Here is a 16,391-nt window from a genome sequence, read left to right on the forward strand (position 1 = left end):
ATGATTCAGCGAATGTACTATATTTATTAACTGCAGCCATAACTAGACTGTTCTGTTCGGATCGGATTTTGAGTTGTTTTGAAACTTCGCAGTTTGACACAATGGCAGATTCTGAGCAATCACAATTAATTGATGAGTTTTGCAAAGTCACTGGAACTGATGCATCAAGAGCCCGAATGTATCTAGAAGCTAATGGATGGGATAGCAATGTAAGTTGAAATTTTATTAATGCTCAGAAATTTTAAGTGCTCACTTATTGCAAGTAACTCTCACATAACAAATAATTTGTTATTACATACAGAAATAAAAGACAAATTTTACGAATTTCTGTTATATTTTATCACTCATTTTATAATCATTATTCGTTATAAAAAATGAAGTTATTGATATTTTTAACTCGAGGCCGCTTCCCTCTGATGGTAGTAAACAACAACGCTTACTTTTTGAAATTGCATGACTAATTTAGTGCTTTATGTGATTAATTTTTAAACTTTGCGTTTTTACTAAAATTTAGTAAAAGATTTTTTTCAATAATTACTTTAGTTAAAGCTTATAGGTTTTATTACTTTAAAATTTTTCTTAACATTCTCTTAAGTTTAAAAGGGGGAAACAAAACCATTTCTATATCCTAATTCTATATTTAATAAAATGCCTATAAAATTTTATATTAATGAGATATGCTAGTACATTGAAAATTTTGGTGTTTTTTAGTTATTTTTATAAATGTATATTAATAATTAAAAAACTGTCTTGAAAAAAAAAGTATTAATTTTTGTTATGTTGATTCAATAGTTGTATTTAACTTATACTTTCACAAATCAAACGTTTTACTCAGACCATTTGAATATTGGCTACATTATGTAAATTTCACATGTTATATTTTCAATTACTTTTTAGTTATTGAATCGCATATACTTCAGCTATAAATAATAAATTTTCAGTCATCTTTTATTTTACATGAGATGGTCAATAATTTTACACATTTTGAGAATTTTTATTCCTGCTAGAAAAATTCAATTAATAAATGAAGGAAAAGAAACCTAAGAAAGAAAATTGTGGTTTTTAATATACCACAAGCTGAAATCTATTTTTGAGGCTTTATTTGTGAAATAAAATAATCATAAATAATATCTTACTTTTTTTTTATGTCTTTGCCTCTGAACTAAATATTCTGAATAATATCTTCTCTTTATTTCATCTTATAATTATTTTGTATATTTTTTTTAATTATAAAGTTAATTGATATGTTATACCTAAAATACTACTACTACTGTTTTATTTAAAGTGCTTTCAAGAAATCAATTCATCACTTCTTTATAAGTAAAGGTTATAACTAAATGCATTAAGATTAGAAAAGTTATTGCATTAACTTTTATAAGGAAAAATCTTGTTTATTAAAGAGAAAGAATATGTTCTGTAATTTAAAGCAGGTTATTTTTTATACATAGAATTATCTGCCATTGTTGCCAAGGTTTAAATTTATTTAAGAATAAAATAGTTTCCAAAAAGACCATTTTTTTTTAAAAATGAGTAGCAGAATTTGTTTATTACAAAATCTGTGTATGGATGTTATCAAGAAAATTCAGTCTTTTGTCACAGTCAGTATAATACATTTAATTTTAATGCTAATTATTGAAAATGAATTTTTAATTTGCTTTTAAAAAGTTAAATGTATTCTTTTTAAAGGCGAGAGAGAGGGAATTTTAAGTTATAGTAAATATTTTAATATTGATTATGTGGATTCCTCATATCTTTCTTCATGGAAAGACTCTTTCAATATAAGTTGTTGATTGAAATATTAGTTTTTAATGTATGTTTTCCTGTATGTATTGCCTTCTGTATTATTAATTCTTCTTTGATTAATTCCCATGCACAATTTTTTAAAGATAAATATTATTTTGATGAGATATAAAATATTTTTTTCCTTTTAAATAGTTAGCCATGTCAAGTTATTTTGAAGAAGCTGATGAAGAGCCAGAAGCAGAGAACATGCACTCTGCATTTCCACGTCCAGGAAGTCCTAAACCGACATTCCCACCAACAAATCCAAGGTTCATCATTTTAGAAATTATTCTTAATAAATTTTAAAATTTCAGAATAGTTGAAAAGAATTCATTACCTACTATGTTTAAAACTTTCTTCTATACTTAAACTAGCATATAATTATTTTTTTAAAAACTAGCATGTAATTATTTTTAAAAAATAATATGGATTTGTAATTTCTTTTATTTTTTATTTATTTATTTTTGTAATTTTTTTTGTCACATATATGATTGAAAAATATGTTATGGACATAAATGCTTAATACCTATGAAAACTTTAAAGAATGAAATAAACAATGGCAAAAATTAACAGTAAATAGCAATGTATATATAATAGTACTGTTGAATGCACATTGATTAATTTTTAATTAAGAAATATGCTGTTTATTAAAAGCCTAAATTTTGATTATTTTCTGAATGATCATACATATGTAGAAAAATGTGTTGTTTAAAGCATTTTGAAATTTGTCGGAAAAAATGCATACAAACTTACCAATAATTAAGAATTTATATAATTGCTATTGATTAATTCTTTATTAATTTTTTAATTAAAGAATAATGAAAGCCTCTTAAATTGTGGATTCTAAATCCAAGTAAAAATAAAAAAATTTATAATTGTCCATAAAAAAATTTTGTGTGATTCTTTTATATTTTACACTTGTTCAAGATTTTTTTTTGTGGGGGGGGAGGCATTATGTCAGCTTTTGAATATGAAAACTCAAATATTCAGCAAATTGCTAAACTAAAATTTAATTTGTGGTCTTTCCATCAATGCACTGACAAGTCAGATTTCTGTGCAACATATATGAGTGCAATAATTAAAAAAATACTGCATGTTTTGTATATAAAATTTGTCATATAACTTTATCTGTAATATTGTAGCCTGTTTTTGATTTTGGGTATAACATCCGGACTTATTGACTGTCGAAAATTATTGAGCAAATTCAAAATTCAGATCATCTATCAAAACTGTGGAATACATACTCATTTTATTTTATTCATTTATTTTTTTCCCCCATGCTACAAAATTTCACATGTATTGTGAATAAATGATTATCAGGAAGAAGGGGAACTCTCCCTCTAGTTTATTTTCCAACTTATAAGTTTCTTCTAAATTTTTCTTACTAAAAATGAGTTGCGATATTTTTTTTTTTTTTTTTTTTTTTTGTCCATGCTAAAATGAATTGCAATTGAAAAAAAGTTTATAAAATTCTGTTTTTCAGGAAATTTTTTTGTATGAATAATGTTTTTTAAAAATAATAATGGTTAGTAAGATAATTAGTTTTAATATGAAGAAAAGGTTTAAGAGTTATTTTGTACATTCTTTTTAATATTTTGTGATAAATGACATTTTTATTCCTTTATAGCCGAATTGCAACATTCGCTAGCCTCATGAACAATTCTCAGAATGCGGATGAAGAAGAAGGTCAAGCATTTTACGCTGGAGGCTCTGAAAGAAGGTAAATAAGCATATGAATAAAGTTTTTGAGTAATAATTAAAATATCCCTACTATTTCTAGTATTATTCTCACATTTTTCTTTCTTTGTTGCATTTGGCAGATAAATCATGCTTTCCTTTATTTCTTTCCTTTTTGCATTTGAAATTCTTTTATTCTGTAAGTTTCTGTTAAAATGCATATTTATAAGATGTTTTTGATACAATAAACTAATTGGAATTCTTCTTTGAAAAGAAATTACTATAAATTAGAATCATTTCTGTAAATTTCATGCAATACTAGATTTTTTTTTTTTTTTTTTTTTTGTGAATGAAATATTTTAAACTGTGAAATTGTCTTCGTATATTATATAATTCCTAGTGAATCTTTTATTTCTTGTTCTATATAGATTTTTTTTCTGTATTTATTGATGACTTCGTTTTAAGTGCTCTAAATAATGAAAGAAATTTTCCGTTATCATAAATTTTGAATTGACTAAATATAGGGCTGCTATATTTAATTTACTGAAATAATTGTAATTTCTGGATTCTTTTTTAAGTTAATATATATACATTTTATTGTTTTCATTGGATTATACAGTTATTTTATGAAATCAAGTATTTCTATAAATGCTGTAATGCTTTCTTTATTCTATGGTAGGGAAAGCAAAAAAGGTTATGCAAAGTTTATATATATCTATTGACACTTTTATATTTTTCAATCATAATTGTAAAAATACATTATTTTTTGAAAATTTTTATACTGTAATTACTAATATAACTGACATATTTACTTGAAATTAAATATTAGTTAATTGAGATAGTAAATTTAATGATTTATTATTAAAAATTTTTTAATACTTGCATTGTTTAAAAAGATATTTTTCATTTTAAAAAAAATTAAATTTTAGATTTATTGGTTAATTTTAGTTTCTCAGTTTCAAATTTATCTATTTCTTCTGTTTAATTTTTACCACAGTGCCTTCATTTCTTTAACAATGATTACAGCATTATCCTTGTTTGAAAATTTTTAGTTTTATTATTATTTGCAAAGATTAATATTGTTAGTAATAAAGGCATCCTGTTCCATAATTTAAAAAATTGTCACTACTTCATATTAAAAGTTATGTTTCTTCCCCTCTATTTAGTGGACAACAGGTTTTAGGACCAGGAAAAAGAAAAGCAGTTGGAAATGAAGTTGTTGAAGCAATGTTTAAAGCTGTTAGACAGTAATTTTCTTTTTACTTCTTTATATACTGAAGCATTGATATGTCCCATTGCCTTGCAGAATACGTGTTTGTTTTTTTTTAATGCTGGATATTTTGTAATGTTGTCCTGTTTTTTTCTAGCTTGAACGTATATATGTATACATCTTCATTTAAATATTCGAAGAATGTTTTAATTTTATAAAATTGCTAACCGCATTTGACAACCAGCGAGTTCACCAGTATCAATGCTCACTAAAATTTTCAATGAAAAATTTTATGTAACTGCTTTCTTAATCATTTTATCAGCAAAATATTTTTAAGCTTCAAATTTAGTATGTGTATAATTCACTCATACTATTGAAGTCTTAAATTCTGTTCATTATTGTATGTATCATTCTCTAATTTTCTATTAGCTCTCTTAAAATTTCAATTTTTAATTAAAACTGAAATGATAAACTGCTTTTAATAATAATAAAAATATTTTATACTGAAAACTGAGTCATTCGTCATTGAAATCTTATGTTCATTACAGAATAATTATTATTTATGTAATATTTCAAAGAATTATTCAACAAAAATTTCTCTAATTCATTATAAAATTCAGTTTTCTTTTTCAAAAAGATTTAAATAACATAAATAACAATATTTTATTTTGTTTTGGTCTATAAATATACTTCAAAATATTATGAAGTCATATAGTCCTTTGGTCCTAAGGAATCATTTTGCTAATATTCTTGACACTCCAACTTTTAAATTAATAAATAAATGTTTCTATCTTATGCTATTAAATCTGATTGCTTCGTTAACTTTTGAATATTGCAGTTATAGAACTACCAACATTTTTATAATCTTAAGTTGATCAGTTTTGAGAGACTCTTGTCCACCAATCCTAGTAATCCACTAATCAATCTTGAAATTGATTGGCATATTAGTAGGAGTTGATGAAGTAGTATAAAATTGCCTCTTTTTTCTAGAACAGTGAGTGATATTCAAATTTTTGTAAATCAGCTTTAGTAACTGGTTTAGTTTAATATAATGCAACTCCTTTTATTTAAAATATTAGTGTCACAAAAATATTTTGCTGAATTTGATTCACAGGACATGTAAAAGTTTATGTATGTCTATTACAATTATCAGTTTATGTGTGATGTATTCATGCTATTTTTCCCACTTTTCTGGTAGTATAGAAAAATCTCAGTCAGTTGTTTTCTTTTTATCTAGAACTTATTCAAACTCTTTAGAAATAGTGTCATCTAATGTTTCATCACTGTAATCTTTTACAAAAGGTTCCATTTAAATGCTTATTTAGAGTTGCCTTTGAAAGCTACATTGAAATCATTATCATGCAAAGGAACCATCTATATCATTCATACTTTGATGCATATATTTTTAGTTAAAATTGTTATTTAAAAATTCACTTAAACTATTTACATAGTAGCAAACAGATATTTTTTCTTTCGTTTGATCAATATTTGATCACTAGATCCCAAATGTAATTGTCATCTCATTATATTTTAAGCAACAATTAGATCCTTAGTTAAACCATAGACCCTTATCAGCAACCCAAAATTTGCATTTTAATGAGGAGTGGCATGCATTGTTTATAGCTCACGAACTAATAGATTTTCTTTTCATTTTTTTATATTTTGTTCTAAACTTTTTTTATACACTTTTATTCTATTTGACTTGTTTTATGTCTGTAAAAATGCAATTTTTTCAATCAGTTTTTCTTTCTCAATATGGTGTTTTAGAGTTTTGAAATTTTCCATATTTCTATATTGTTGATAACAAAACGCTTTTTTTTTTTTTTTTCCAGATTGTGAATTTGAGAAAACATTAGTTTTTGATATTCCATAATTTTTATGATTATAATTTAACTTAAAATTAGAAATTAATTAAAATAAACTTATTAACACATGAGCAAAATATATTTTAAAAAACTTTCAATGCAGTTATTTTATGATTTATTTAGATTTGGAGGAGATGTTGTGGATCATTCAGCTAAGCGTTGCAGCTCCACCAAATTAAAGGCCTTTAAAGGAGCAGGTCATGTGCTTGGAACAACAGAAGGTGCAAGTGATACAGTTGCTGGCCCATCTGATGAAAATGCTCCACGAGAGGTTGAGGTAGTTTTGCGGCTGTGGCAAACAGGATTCACTGTGGATGATGGACCATTGAGAGATTATAACGATCCTAGAAGTAAAGAATTCCTTGAGTGCATTCGAAAAGGGTGTGTGTTTTGATTGATTTTATATAATGCATCCTTCCTATACAAGTGATTTTTTTTTTTTTTCCTTTCCTTAATTATATATCTTTTTCGAATATGCATGTTTATTTGAAATATCATTGTATAACACAGCTAAAAATTATTTTATATATTTTTAAAGGGAATATTCATATGCATATGATTTCACAAAAGTCCTTCCTCTGAAATTTGTTGCTAACTATATAAATCTGAAATAAATTGATCTTGAAGGAATTTTGAGGTAATGTGCCTCATGTTTGGAAACCTCCACCACTTGGAAAATCTATTTCAACTCTATGAATTTGAGTACTCCCAAACAGCAAGATTTCAAGTGCTTTTATACATTTTGATTTACATGTTGAATTAATGTAAGAAATTTAATATTTTCAATTACTATTTTAAAAAGATATATATTCAAGCATAGTGACAACAAAAGTTAAAATGAAGCATCTATTTGGGGGGTGGGATGTCATAAGATGTGTGACAATACTTTTTGCTGTTCTTTTGAATGGAGAATATTGTATTAGTATAGGCATCAATAATTTGACATTATTAGGATGAATAGCATAATTATTTTAACTTCTTTGTGAATTTAAAAAATTTTATTTATTATTGATATATTGTTTAACAAAATCATTTGAATGCCTTTATGAATGATTTAATTCTTTTTGATTATAGATGTTTATTTTTGTTGCCTTTGTGCTGATAAAATATTTGATGCAAGTTCTTTCTTTTATGTTTTAAAACAGCATGCTGATGCTGCTTTGCATGTCAGAAAATAATTAAGGATGCTTGGTTTATCTTCTATAGAGAGTTTCTTCTTTATTGAAATAATTGCATGCTATTAATTTTAATTCTTCTGATGCTGATTTTTAAAAATTTGTAGAGAAATGCCCATTGAGCTGATAAGAGGAAGAGATACTGAAGTGCATCTCAATATTGAAGATCATTCTCATGAGGAATATGTCCCAAAAAAACCAAGTGTTAAGGCATTTTCTGGAACAGGTTTCAGACTAGGAAAGTAAGCATCAAAGTCTACTATATTTCAGATAGTTTTATTTTTAAGAAGCTTTGAATTTAGACACTTGAAAGATGTCAATAAAGCATTTTTAAAAATATAACTTGGAAAAATTGTGCCTGAGCTAAAATTAGCAGTTTTGAAATGTAGTTATGCTTCAATGTATAATTTCTGAATTTTGTTAATGCCAATAATTATTCAAATAAAAATAAGTTTTAAAATGCATAAACAATTAAATAAGGACTGTATAAGATTTCAAGTATCCGCTTCAATTCAGAATTTGAATAAAGATAAAATAAAATAAAAATTTTACAATAGCAAAAAAAAAAAAAAAAAAAAAATCTGGAATCATTTTATTTGCAGTTGTAGTTGTTTACATGTAAAAATCTATACAATATTGTCTAACTTTTAAAGGAAAGGATGAAGTCTTACATTAATTGCTCATTTAGCTCAAATCTATTTTATGTACAAAACAATTAACTACCATTTTTTGAAGTTCATGGCAATAAAAAAATGTAAGTTATTTTAATTTACTTGCTCAGTTTTAATAAATATTTTCTTAAATAATTTGTGTAATTTTTTAAAGTTTATTTTTAAAAAATGCTAATTTCTTTTAAACTAGTCTACCACTGTTATCGTTACTTTTCATTCTTGTAATCCTATGTAAATTTTACATTTCGCCAATTTTGCAGCCCAACACCTGTTATGCGGACAGAAGCACAACCAGGTGACAAAAATGATGATGGGGCTCAAGAAAATTTGAATTTAGATGAGTCCAAACCCATCACAAGTGTTCAAATTAGACTTGCAGATGGATCTAGGTATGTTAATTGTTGGTAAATTCATATTTTTATTGCTTGTTATTGCCCAAAAATATTCAAAAGGACTTGAATGATGTTTTTAACAATTTGTATTGACTGCCATAAATTACAAAATATATAGGTATTTAAACATCAATTTTTTTATTGTAAAACCAAGAGTTCATAAATTTTGTATAAAAAGAGTAACAGTATATTGTACATATTTAAAATATTAAATGTTGATTTACTTTTTAGCTGTTGTTCATTATTTTATTATCTTTACGTTGAAAAGATCAGAAATTGGCAGATCTATTAAAAGCAGGGCTGTTTTGCTAGTCCATTTATTTATTACTTTTTTTCATAAGTTTTTTTTTCTATTATTTAAAGCAGTTAAACATTTGAATCATTTAGCAAGCAAATTCTCTTTAAAATTCATTGCAAGATTAATATTTTTTGTTTGTTTTACAAGATACAGTTGTATCATAAATTTCATTGCCTTTTAAACCAATTATATACAGTGTCTACTCTAATTGTGATTACTTTCTTAACAGTTAGAGATAAAACACATACTTCCAGTAAGAAAAATACTTTAAATAACATAAATAAGAATTATAAAATTAAATTTTTATATTATTTCCTAGTTTTGTTAATTATATTTAAATATTCAACCCTCTAAAATTTTAAACAAAAAATTTCCATTCTTCTGCAAGCAAAGTTACTGAATTATGACACTATGATTATCAACATTTTAGATGATTTTAATCCATTTCAGTGATTGCCACAAATAAAGGCCATCCAATCAAGATTCTGTTTCTAGAAGCAGTTATTAATTAGTATAAAATTATGAAATACATAACTTCATATTTTGGTCAGTTTTGACTGCTGCAAAATAAATTTTTGTTTCAAATGGTAGTGTGTGGAAATTTATATGAAATTTGTTGCATTTAATTAATTTTGCAGAATTAGAGAGACTGTATAAAAATTTATAGTTTATAATTTTTCAGCATTACCTTTATTAACTAAAACAACATAAAATATGATTATTTGCGATATAAAACATTTTTCTTTTTAGAATTATATTCCAGTATCTTTAAAAATTAGCAAAAAAAGTATATAATGCTTTGTATACCTTCCAACAACTATGGAATTTCTGCAGTTGCTACGGAAATTAGGTGAATACTATGTTGCAAATATATAATGAAAATTTTAGAAAATGACAAAAAGCAGATATATACCAAAAACTACCGAAGAACCTTTCCAAAACCTTGCTCAGCAATGCTTGACAGTGAAAGAAATTTTAGCATGGTTAGGAGAAAAAAAATTGAAATCTGATTCCAACACCAGTACAAAGATATTGGAGTCCCTCCTCATTACAAAAAATGTATCAGGAGTTTATTATGATGTTGAATTGAGCATTGATGACATTAAAGAAAAGCAAAAGTGCTTGCTATTTACTAAAGAAGAAAAAAATTGTATCTATCTAACAGGGTTGTCACGCCACCAGGAAATGCAGGAAATTTAAAAATCCATGGAAAAAGACTGAGAAAATGCAGGAAAATTTGAAAATGTTCATAAAAAAACGGGAAAATACAAGTAACTTTAGTTATTTTCCCCCCTATCTAAAACATACCAATCTCTAAAGATTGCAAGAATAAAAGATCGTAATTTCTAAAAATGAAACAATGCCATTCGTGATTGTGTAATGGGGGACCACCCACTAATTTGTATAGATCATTCCAGTTTCAATTTGTGAGACAGTTTTTTTTCCCCCATGAGATTCCCAAATTGCTGCTAATGAAAATGTGTAAGATTTTGTAACTGCGTGAAAGAATAGGATACAATCTGCAGAAGAAATAAGGTGGTGTTTAGTCTACAGTACTTGAGCTTATTGATTTGTTTACTAATTATTTGAGAAACTGTCAGTTTTTTCAAAATAGATTAAAGAATTATTTAGAACAATGAACTGTTCAAAATCTGTATTAAATACGAATTGGAAAAATCCATTTGCTGCGTACTGCTTGCATTGTAAAAAGATAATATGCAAAAGTAAAATGGGTAAACAGGCACTTATTAATCATGTCAAAACAGGAAAACATACAAGAATGCCTGGCTGTTCAAAAGAGTCATCATTGATGTTGTACTTAGTATCTAAATAGAATACAGGGAAAGACGACTTTTCAAATCCGAAAACATCAAATTTCATGTCCGAAAAAAAAAAGCCGGTTTTGAACTTTTAAAGAAAAGAACAATAATTTAAAGTAAAAATTATATGGGTATTAAAACTTATTGTGTGACATTTGTTCTTTAATGAATTTAATGATATAGTGGAAATATCTTCACATATGTTCACTGAAAGTGAAATAGTTTTTAAATGTACATTAGGCTGTACAAAAGTATTGTACCTTATTTAAGAATTAGTTCCATGGAACTGATGACTGAAGAATTTGCTTAAATTGATGCCCATATACCTGAATTGGCAAAAATGAATAAATAAAAAAATTTAATCTTGCTTTGTAATTTTCTTATTACTGTTAATCATTAAACAATTTATATAATAACAAAAAAAGTTTTGTATTTTATTTAACCTGATATGCATGCTATTATTTTGAATAATGTTAAATTATTGCTTCCTTTCCTTGCTTTTTCCACTCCTTAAAATCATATTGCATTATAGCTAGCATATGAATGCTATCCGCGCATTTTCTTGCATCTTGAATATACATGCAGAGAAAACACAGGAATTTTTTTCCTCAGATTTGAGTGGCAACCCTGTCTAAAAAAATTATTTAATAAACAAAATCATGTAATGTCATTTAAAAAAATATTTCACATATATATTTTGTCAATAATAAAGGTTTATTAAGTAATTTTGAATAATATTTAAAAATATTTGTTTTAACTAAAATTTCTTGGATATATCAATTTTTCAATAATTAGTTTGCACTGCAGGAAATGTAATATTTTTGCAAGAAGTGCTAGTGATGACTGGGTAACCAGTTTTGGAGGGAATTGATGGACACTCTGTGTATAGTTATGTAGTATTTGAAAACAAACAAAACAACCCAAAATTTAGTTTGTGCCATAAAATGTATAATTCTATAACTTAGGACAAAATTTTTCACTGTTGCAAATAATCGGATGAAATGAGTTTGAAATATTATTTATATCTTATTTAATCTTTTAATATACAATTGGTGAGAAGTGAGCATTTTTTATTTCTGTTAAGTTTGAAAAGAAATCTATTTATGCTATTGAGAAATACAGATTTTAAGCTGTCTAAAAACTTTGAATTCGATATCAACCGAATAAGTACTTTGTAATAAATCTTGAAATAAGTATTTTTTGTGTGTGTGTGTTTCCCTTACTTTCTCATTAAAAAGGTGCCTTTTTCTTTCAGGTTGATGATGAAGGCAAATCACAATCATACTGTAGGCGATGTAAGAAGGTTTATTGTCCTGTATCCTTTTTCTTAGTAATAATTTTTATACACTGTTGTATTAAAATTAACGACAAAGATGAAATTTTAACATATGAGTGGAAAAAAGCAGACAGGTGGATACATAGATCAATCAGGAAATCACCTAGGGTTAGGTATGTTAGAGCATGTTTGATCTATGTAGGTTGACTAAATGGTGAATGTTATAAAGGTATAAAGCACACTGGCAGTGTGCATTCAAAATTTCTGTGAAATTGCATTATGCACTTCAATTTAAATGATATTTAGTTGCTGTGTCAGTTTACATGATCTGCATGTCCAACAGATAGTTCTATAGACAATAGCTGGATAACTTTTCTTGGATTTATAAATTGGAAGAATGTAAATATGTGACTATTGTGTTTGTGGAATTTGTGATCGTGCAATCACTTTGATCTATTACCCATTTCTTTTTTGGGAAGTTGTTTGCTTTCACCATGTGCTTTTGTCTTTTGAGAATCTTATAGTTTATTTTATGTCAACTTGGAATGCATTAACATGACATTACATTGGAAAATACCTCATTCTTAATTTTTGCATGCCACTATATAATGATTTTTTCTAATTTAACCTTATTACATAGTTCAGTATTTATTTGAAATAGATTTATAGCTAATAATGGTAACACCTCCTCTATCCCTTATTTTATTTTCATTTGTATAATCTTTTTAGTGCTATAGATCTTTTATGAAATTATGTAAAAAAATTATTGCAGAGGTACATTTAGAAAAAGACCAAGTATTAGGATGTAACTTTTTAACTTTCTTGTATATGTAGTACAGAGAAAGTGTAGTAACTGTCAAAAACTATAGATTCAAGATTTTGGTAAATCTCCATGTTTTAGGCCTCCCTGAGTTCCAAAAACACATTTTTGGAAAATGTCTGTCTGTGGCAAAAAAAAAAAAAAAAAAACTAAAAAACAACACTTTGAGCTAGCTATATGATTGAAACTTAGTATATGTTCTTTGTACCAAATTTTAAATAAAATCTGTTCAGAATAAGTCCATCTATCCATCTAACAAAATAAAGAGAGCTAAATAGGTAAAATTTGGTACCCAGATGTAACAACTGTAATATTGGCACAAATTAAATTTTGAACCAAATCTAAATACAGGTTGACTGTCTGTCTGGTACTTTCAGAAACATGTAAATGCGATAACTCAAGAACGCAATGATTTAAATATATCAAATTTGGTATGAGATTTCATGACTACAAGTTCATTTTTGTTTCAAGTTTTTGTCTCAAACATTGGGGGAGAATGCCTCTAAAATACATATTCAATTTTTGGATACTATCTACACGTGCCAGGGAGTAATTGCTAAATAACTCGACAAGGATGACATCACAGATTCAAGAAAAGGCTAAATTCATGCCAAAGGTTAATATTTCATAACTATTTAAGCCAGTGACATTTAAGGTGTTCTCTGGCTAGATAAATTTATTAGAGAGTATACGTTAATGTTTTTGGGAGACCACTGATGCTGATTTGTATTGAAAGATTAAAAAGGATTATGTATTATATTAATCTGCCATACTGTGAATCATTGGTCTAAGCATAATTTTAATAAATATTTGTATAGTTTTGTTTCAATATTTGCTTCAAAGAATCTGTTTAAACTACCTTCTCTAAACGGTCTATTCTGTCGATTGTTAAAAATTTTGCTCTCCTCCATCATATTCTGGATGGTAAAGTGTTGCTTGAAAATGTGAGAACCTTTGAAAAGGATTGTATATTTTTCTTCCATGTGGTAATATCTGTTGTTCCCCCCTTATTTTATATGAAAAGTGCAAAAGAAAGTGTTATTTGAAATATAGGGATTTCTGACATTTGTTTGGGAACACTTTTCTTTTTCTAACTTATGAGATAAGATTGGATAAAAAGGGTATTAATGCACAAATATCAAAATAAATCATTGCATTTAGTAAGAATTAAAAAAAAATCTTACTAAATACAGTCTGTGTGGTTAAAATATTTTTAAAATTTCAGAGTTTTTATTTTATATATATAATATAAACCAATGTATTCAATTTAAAAGATAATTTTTTAGACCTTAATGCTATACGGTCAAAATACTTTTCATAATTTTTAATCCAGTAATTAAATGATTTAGATTGGCATTTGTAACTTATTACAGGTGATACAAAGTATAAACAACACAAAATATTCAAATTTATCAGAAAAGTTTAACTCACAAATTAATTCTTTAGAAATGGTTAATTATTTACTATCAGCCAACTTTGGTAACCAGATGGTTTGCCAGAGATATTGCCTTATGAAAATTATTGCATTTAATTTCAATTAAGTCTTATGCATAATTTCTTGTCCATGATTCTGTTAACAGGCTATTTTTAAATATCAAATTGCCTTATATATGCTCTGTTCATTATGTGCATGGATCTTTCTAATAGAAACCAATATCGTAATGCTATTAATAAGAAATCTAATTCATTTTTCTTCTAATTTTCATAGTATTGCTTCACTTTCTTATTTGTCATGTAAATTACACATATATGAAGTAGAATTTTTCATTATTTTTAGACAATGAAAGGAAATTAGGTGATTTAACTTTTGGTGAAACAAGGAAATGATTTGAATCTCATGGCAACAATGTAAACTATTGTTGAAAATTAGACAAATAATGATTTTAAGAGATTGCTAAAATTTGGGGGGGGGGCGATGTATGAAGATTAAAGTGATATCATTAAAAAGATTTTTTAAATTTTAAGATCTTAAAATCATTTTTGATTTCTAATATTTTGAAAAATTATGGTGGAATCTTAAAAAATCACTCTGGGGTGTATATTTCCACTCTCCAAAGTATATGATCTTAGTTTGGTAGGTGTAGGTCAAATAGTATGATCTGTGGGTTACAAACATACATATGCAGACACACACATTTTCTTTTATTTATAGTATAGATTTGACTCATTGCTATAAATATGTTGAAGCAATTATTAATGTCTTGAAGTAACTGTAACATTGAAAGAGTGAAAGGAGTTTTTAATACTGAATGTAATCTGTTTTTTCCTTAATATTATTAATTAGAGCTCGTCCACAATATAGTGCATCTGTATTTTCTCTGATGACTGCCTTCCCTACCAAAGAGCTAATTGATGATGAAGCTACTTTAGAAGCAGAAAACTTATTAAACTCTGTGATAGTGCAAAAACTTAAATAGATCTAGTTCTCTGTGTATGTGTATTTTCCTATTTCTTAATAAATTGGTCTGAATTGGAATTTTTTTTGTATATATCTTTAAGTGCTCTATGGCTTTGTTTTCAATAATTTTTTAATAAAGCCATTTAAATTTTATTTTCATATATTCTGTTTTTTTAATCATTTGTGATGTGCAAATTTTTATTGTGAGAAAATACTGAACTGCATGCCAACATTGTTTTAACATTTTTATTTATTAATGAATGAAAATAAATATGCCTTGTAATCTTTAAAATTATTGTGCTTTTATATTCTTGTATTTTAACTAAAATTATTCAAAATATGTTGATATATGGTTCTGTTTCTAAAAGTTTTTGTGTAAACTTTATAAAAATTAATTTATAATTATGAATAAGCTTCAAGAAATCAGTCTTAAAATTTAATTCTTGAGATTATTTTATTTGCTTCTGTGTTAAATAGTCTTAATGTGTATTAATTAGAGCTTGTCCATAATGACACAGAAATTTAAAAAAAAACTGGAGCAATCTCTTGCCTATTTCAAATCTCCAGAAGGATTACTGATCAATCCTTCCAAGCTTGCTCTGCAAGCTAAGCTCATTTTACTTGCTAATTTAAAAGTATTGCATTCTAACAGTTATAAAAAAAATTATGACTGAGATTAATTGATTTGTTTTTGATGCTTTAACTTAAATTAATAAAGAATAAAATTTATTTATTGTTTTTGAAACTTATTTTATCTTTGATTTTATTAATAGGTTCCCCCCCCCCCCCGTTTTTAATATTTTCTCTTTTGAATTCATCTGTTTTTTTATCCTTATTCTTGCTGATAGATAGTGCTGTATATTACTAATATCAATGGAACTAACAATAAAAAGAAAAAAATTATTAGAGTTTTGGCATTTACAAAGAATCCTGAAAACAAATTTAGATTTATTAATAAAAGAATTTGTGTTATGCCAATTTAACATAATAATTATTCAAAAAGGACA

At 26.1% G+C, this 16,391-nt stretch overlaps 1 protein-coding gene across 1 annotated transcript; it reads left to right on the forward strand.

Annotated features, from left to right (window-relative positions):
- The first annotated feature begins 18 nt into the window (after positions 1-18).
- On the forward strand, positions 19-16,113 carry LOC129981699 (NSFL1 cofactor p47-like). The gene is made up of 9 exons (XM_056092637.1): positions 19-209; positions 1,936-2,051; positions 3,410-3,502; positions 4,626-4,706; positions 6,658-6,915; positions 7,817-7,951; positions 8,641-8,769; positions 12,146-12,205; positions 15,271-16,113. Exons 1-9 carry the CDS (start codon positions 102-104, stop codon positions 15,401-15,403), a joined length of 1,113 nt encoding a protein of 370 aa, XP_055948612.1. The 5' UTR covers positions 19-101; the 3' UTR covers positions 15,404-16,113.
- Positions 16,114-16,391: the final 278 nt, after the last annotated feature.

Source organism: Argiope bruennichi, chromosome 8 (assembly GCF_947563725.1).
Source record: "Argiope bruennichi chromosome 8, qqArgBrue1.1, whole genome shotgun sequence".
In the NCBI taxonomy this organism is placed as follows: Eukaryota; Metazoa; Arthropoda; class Arachnida; order Araneae; family Araneidae; genus Argiope; species Argiope bruennichi.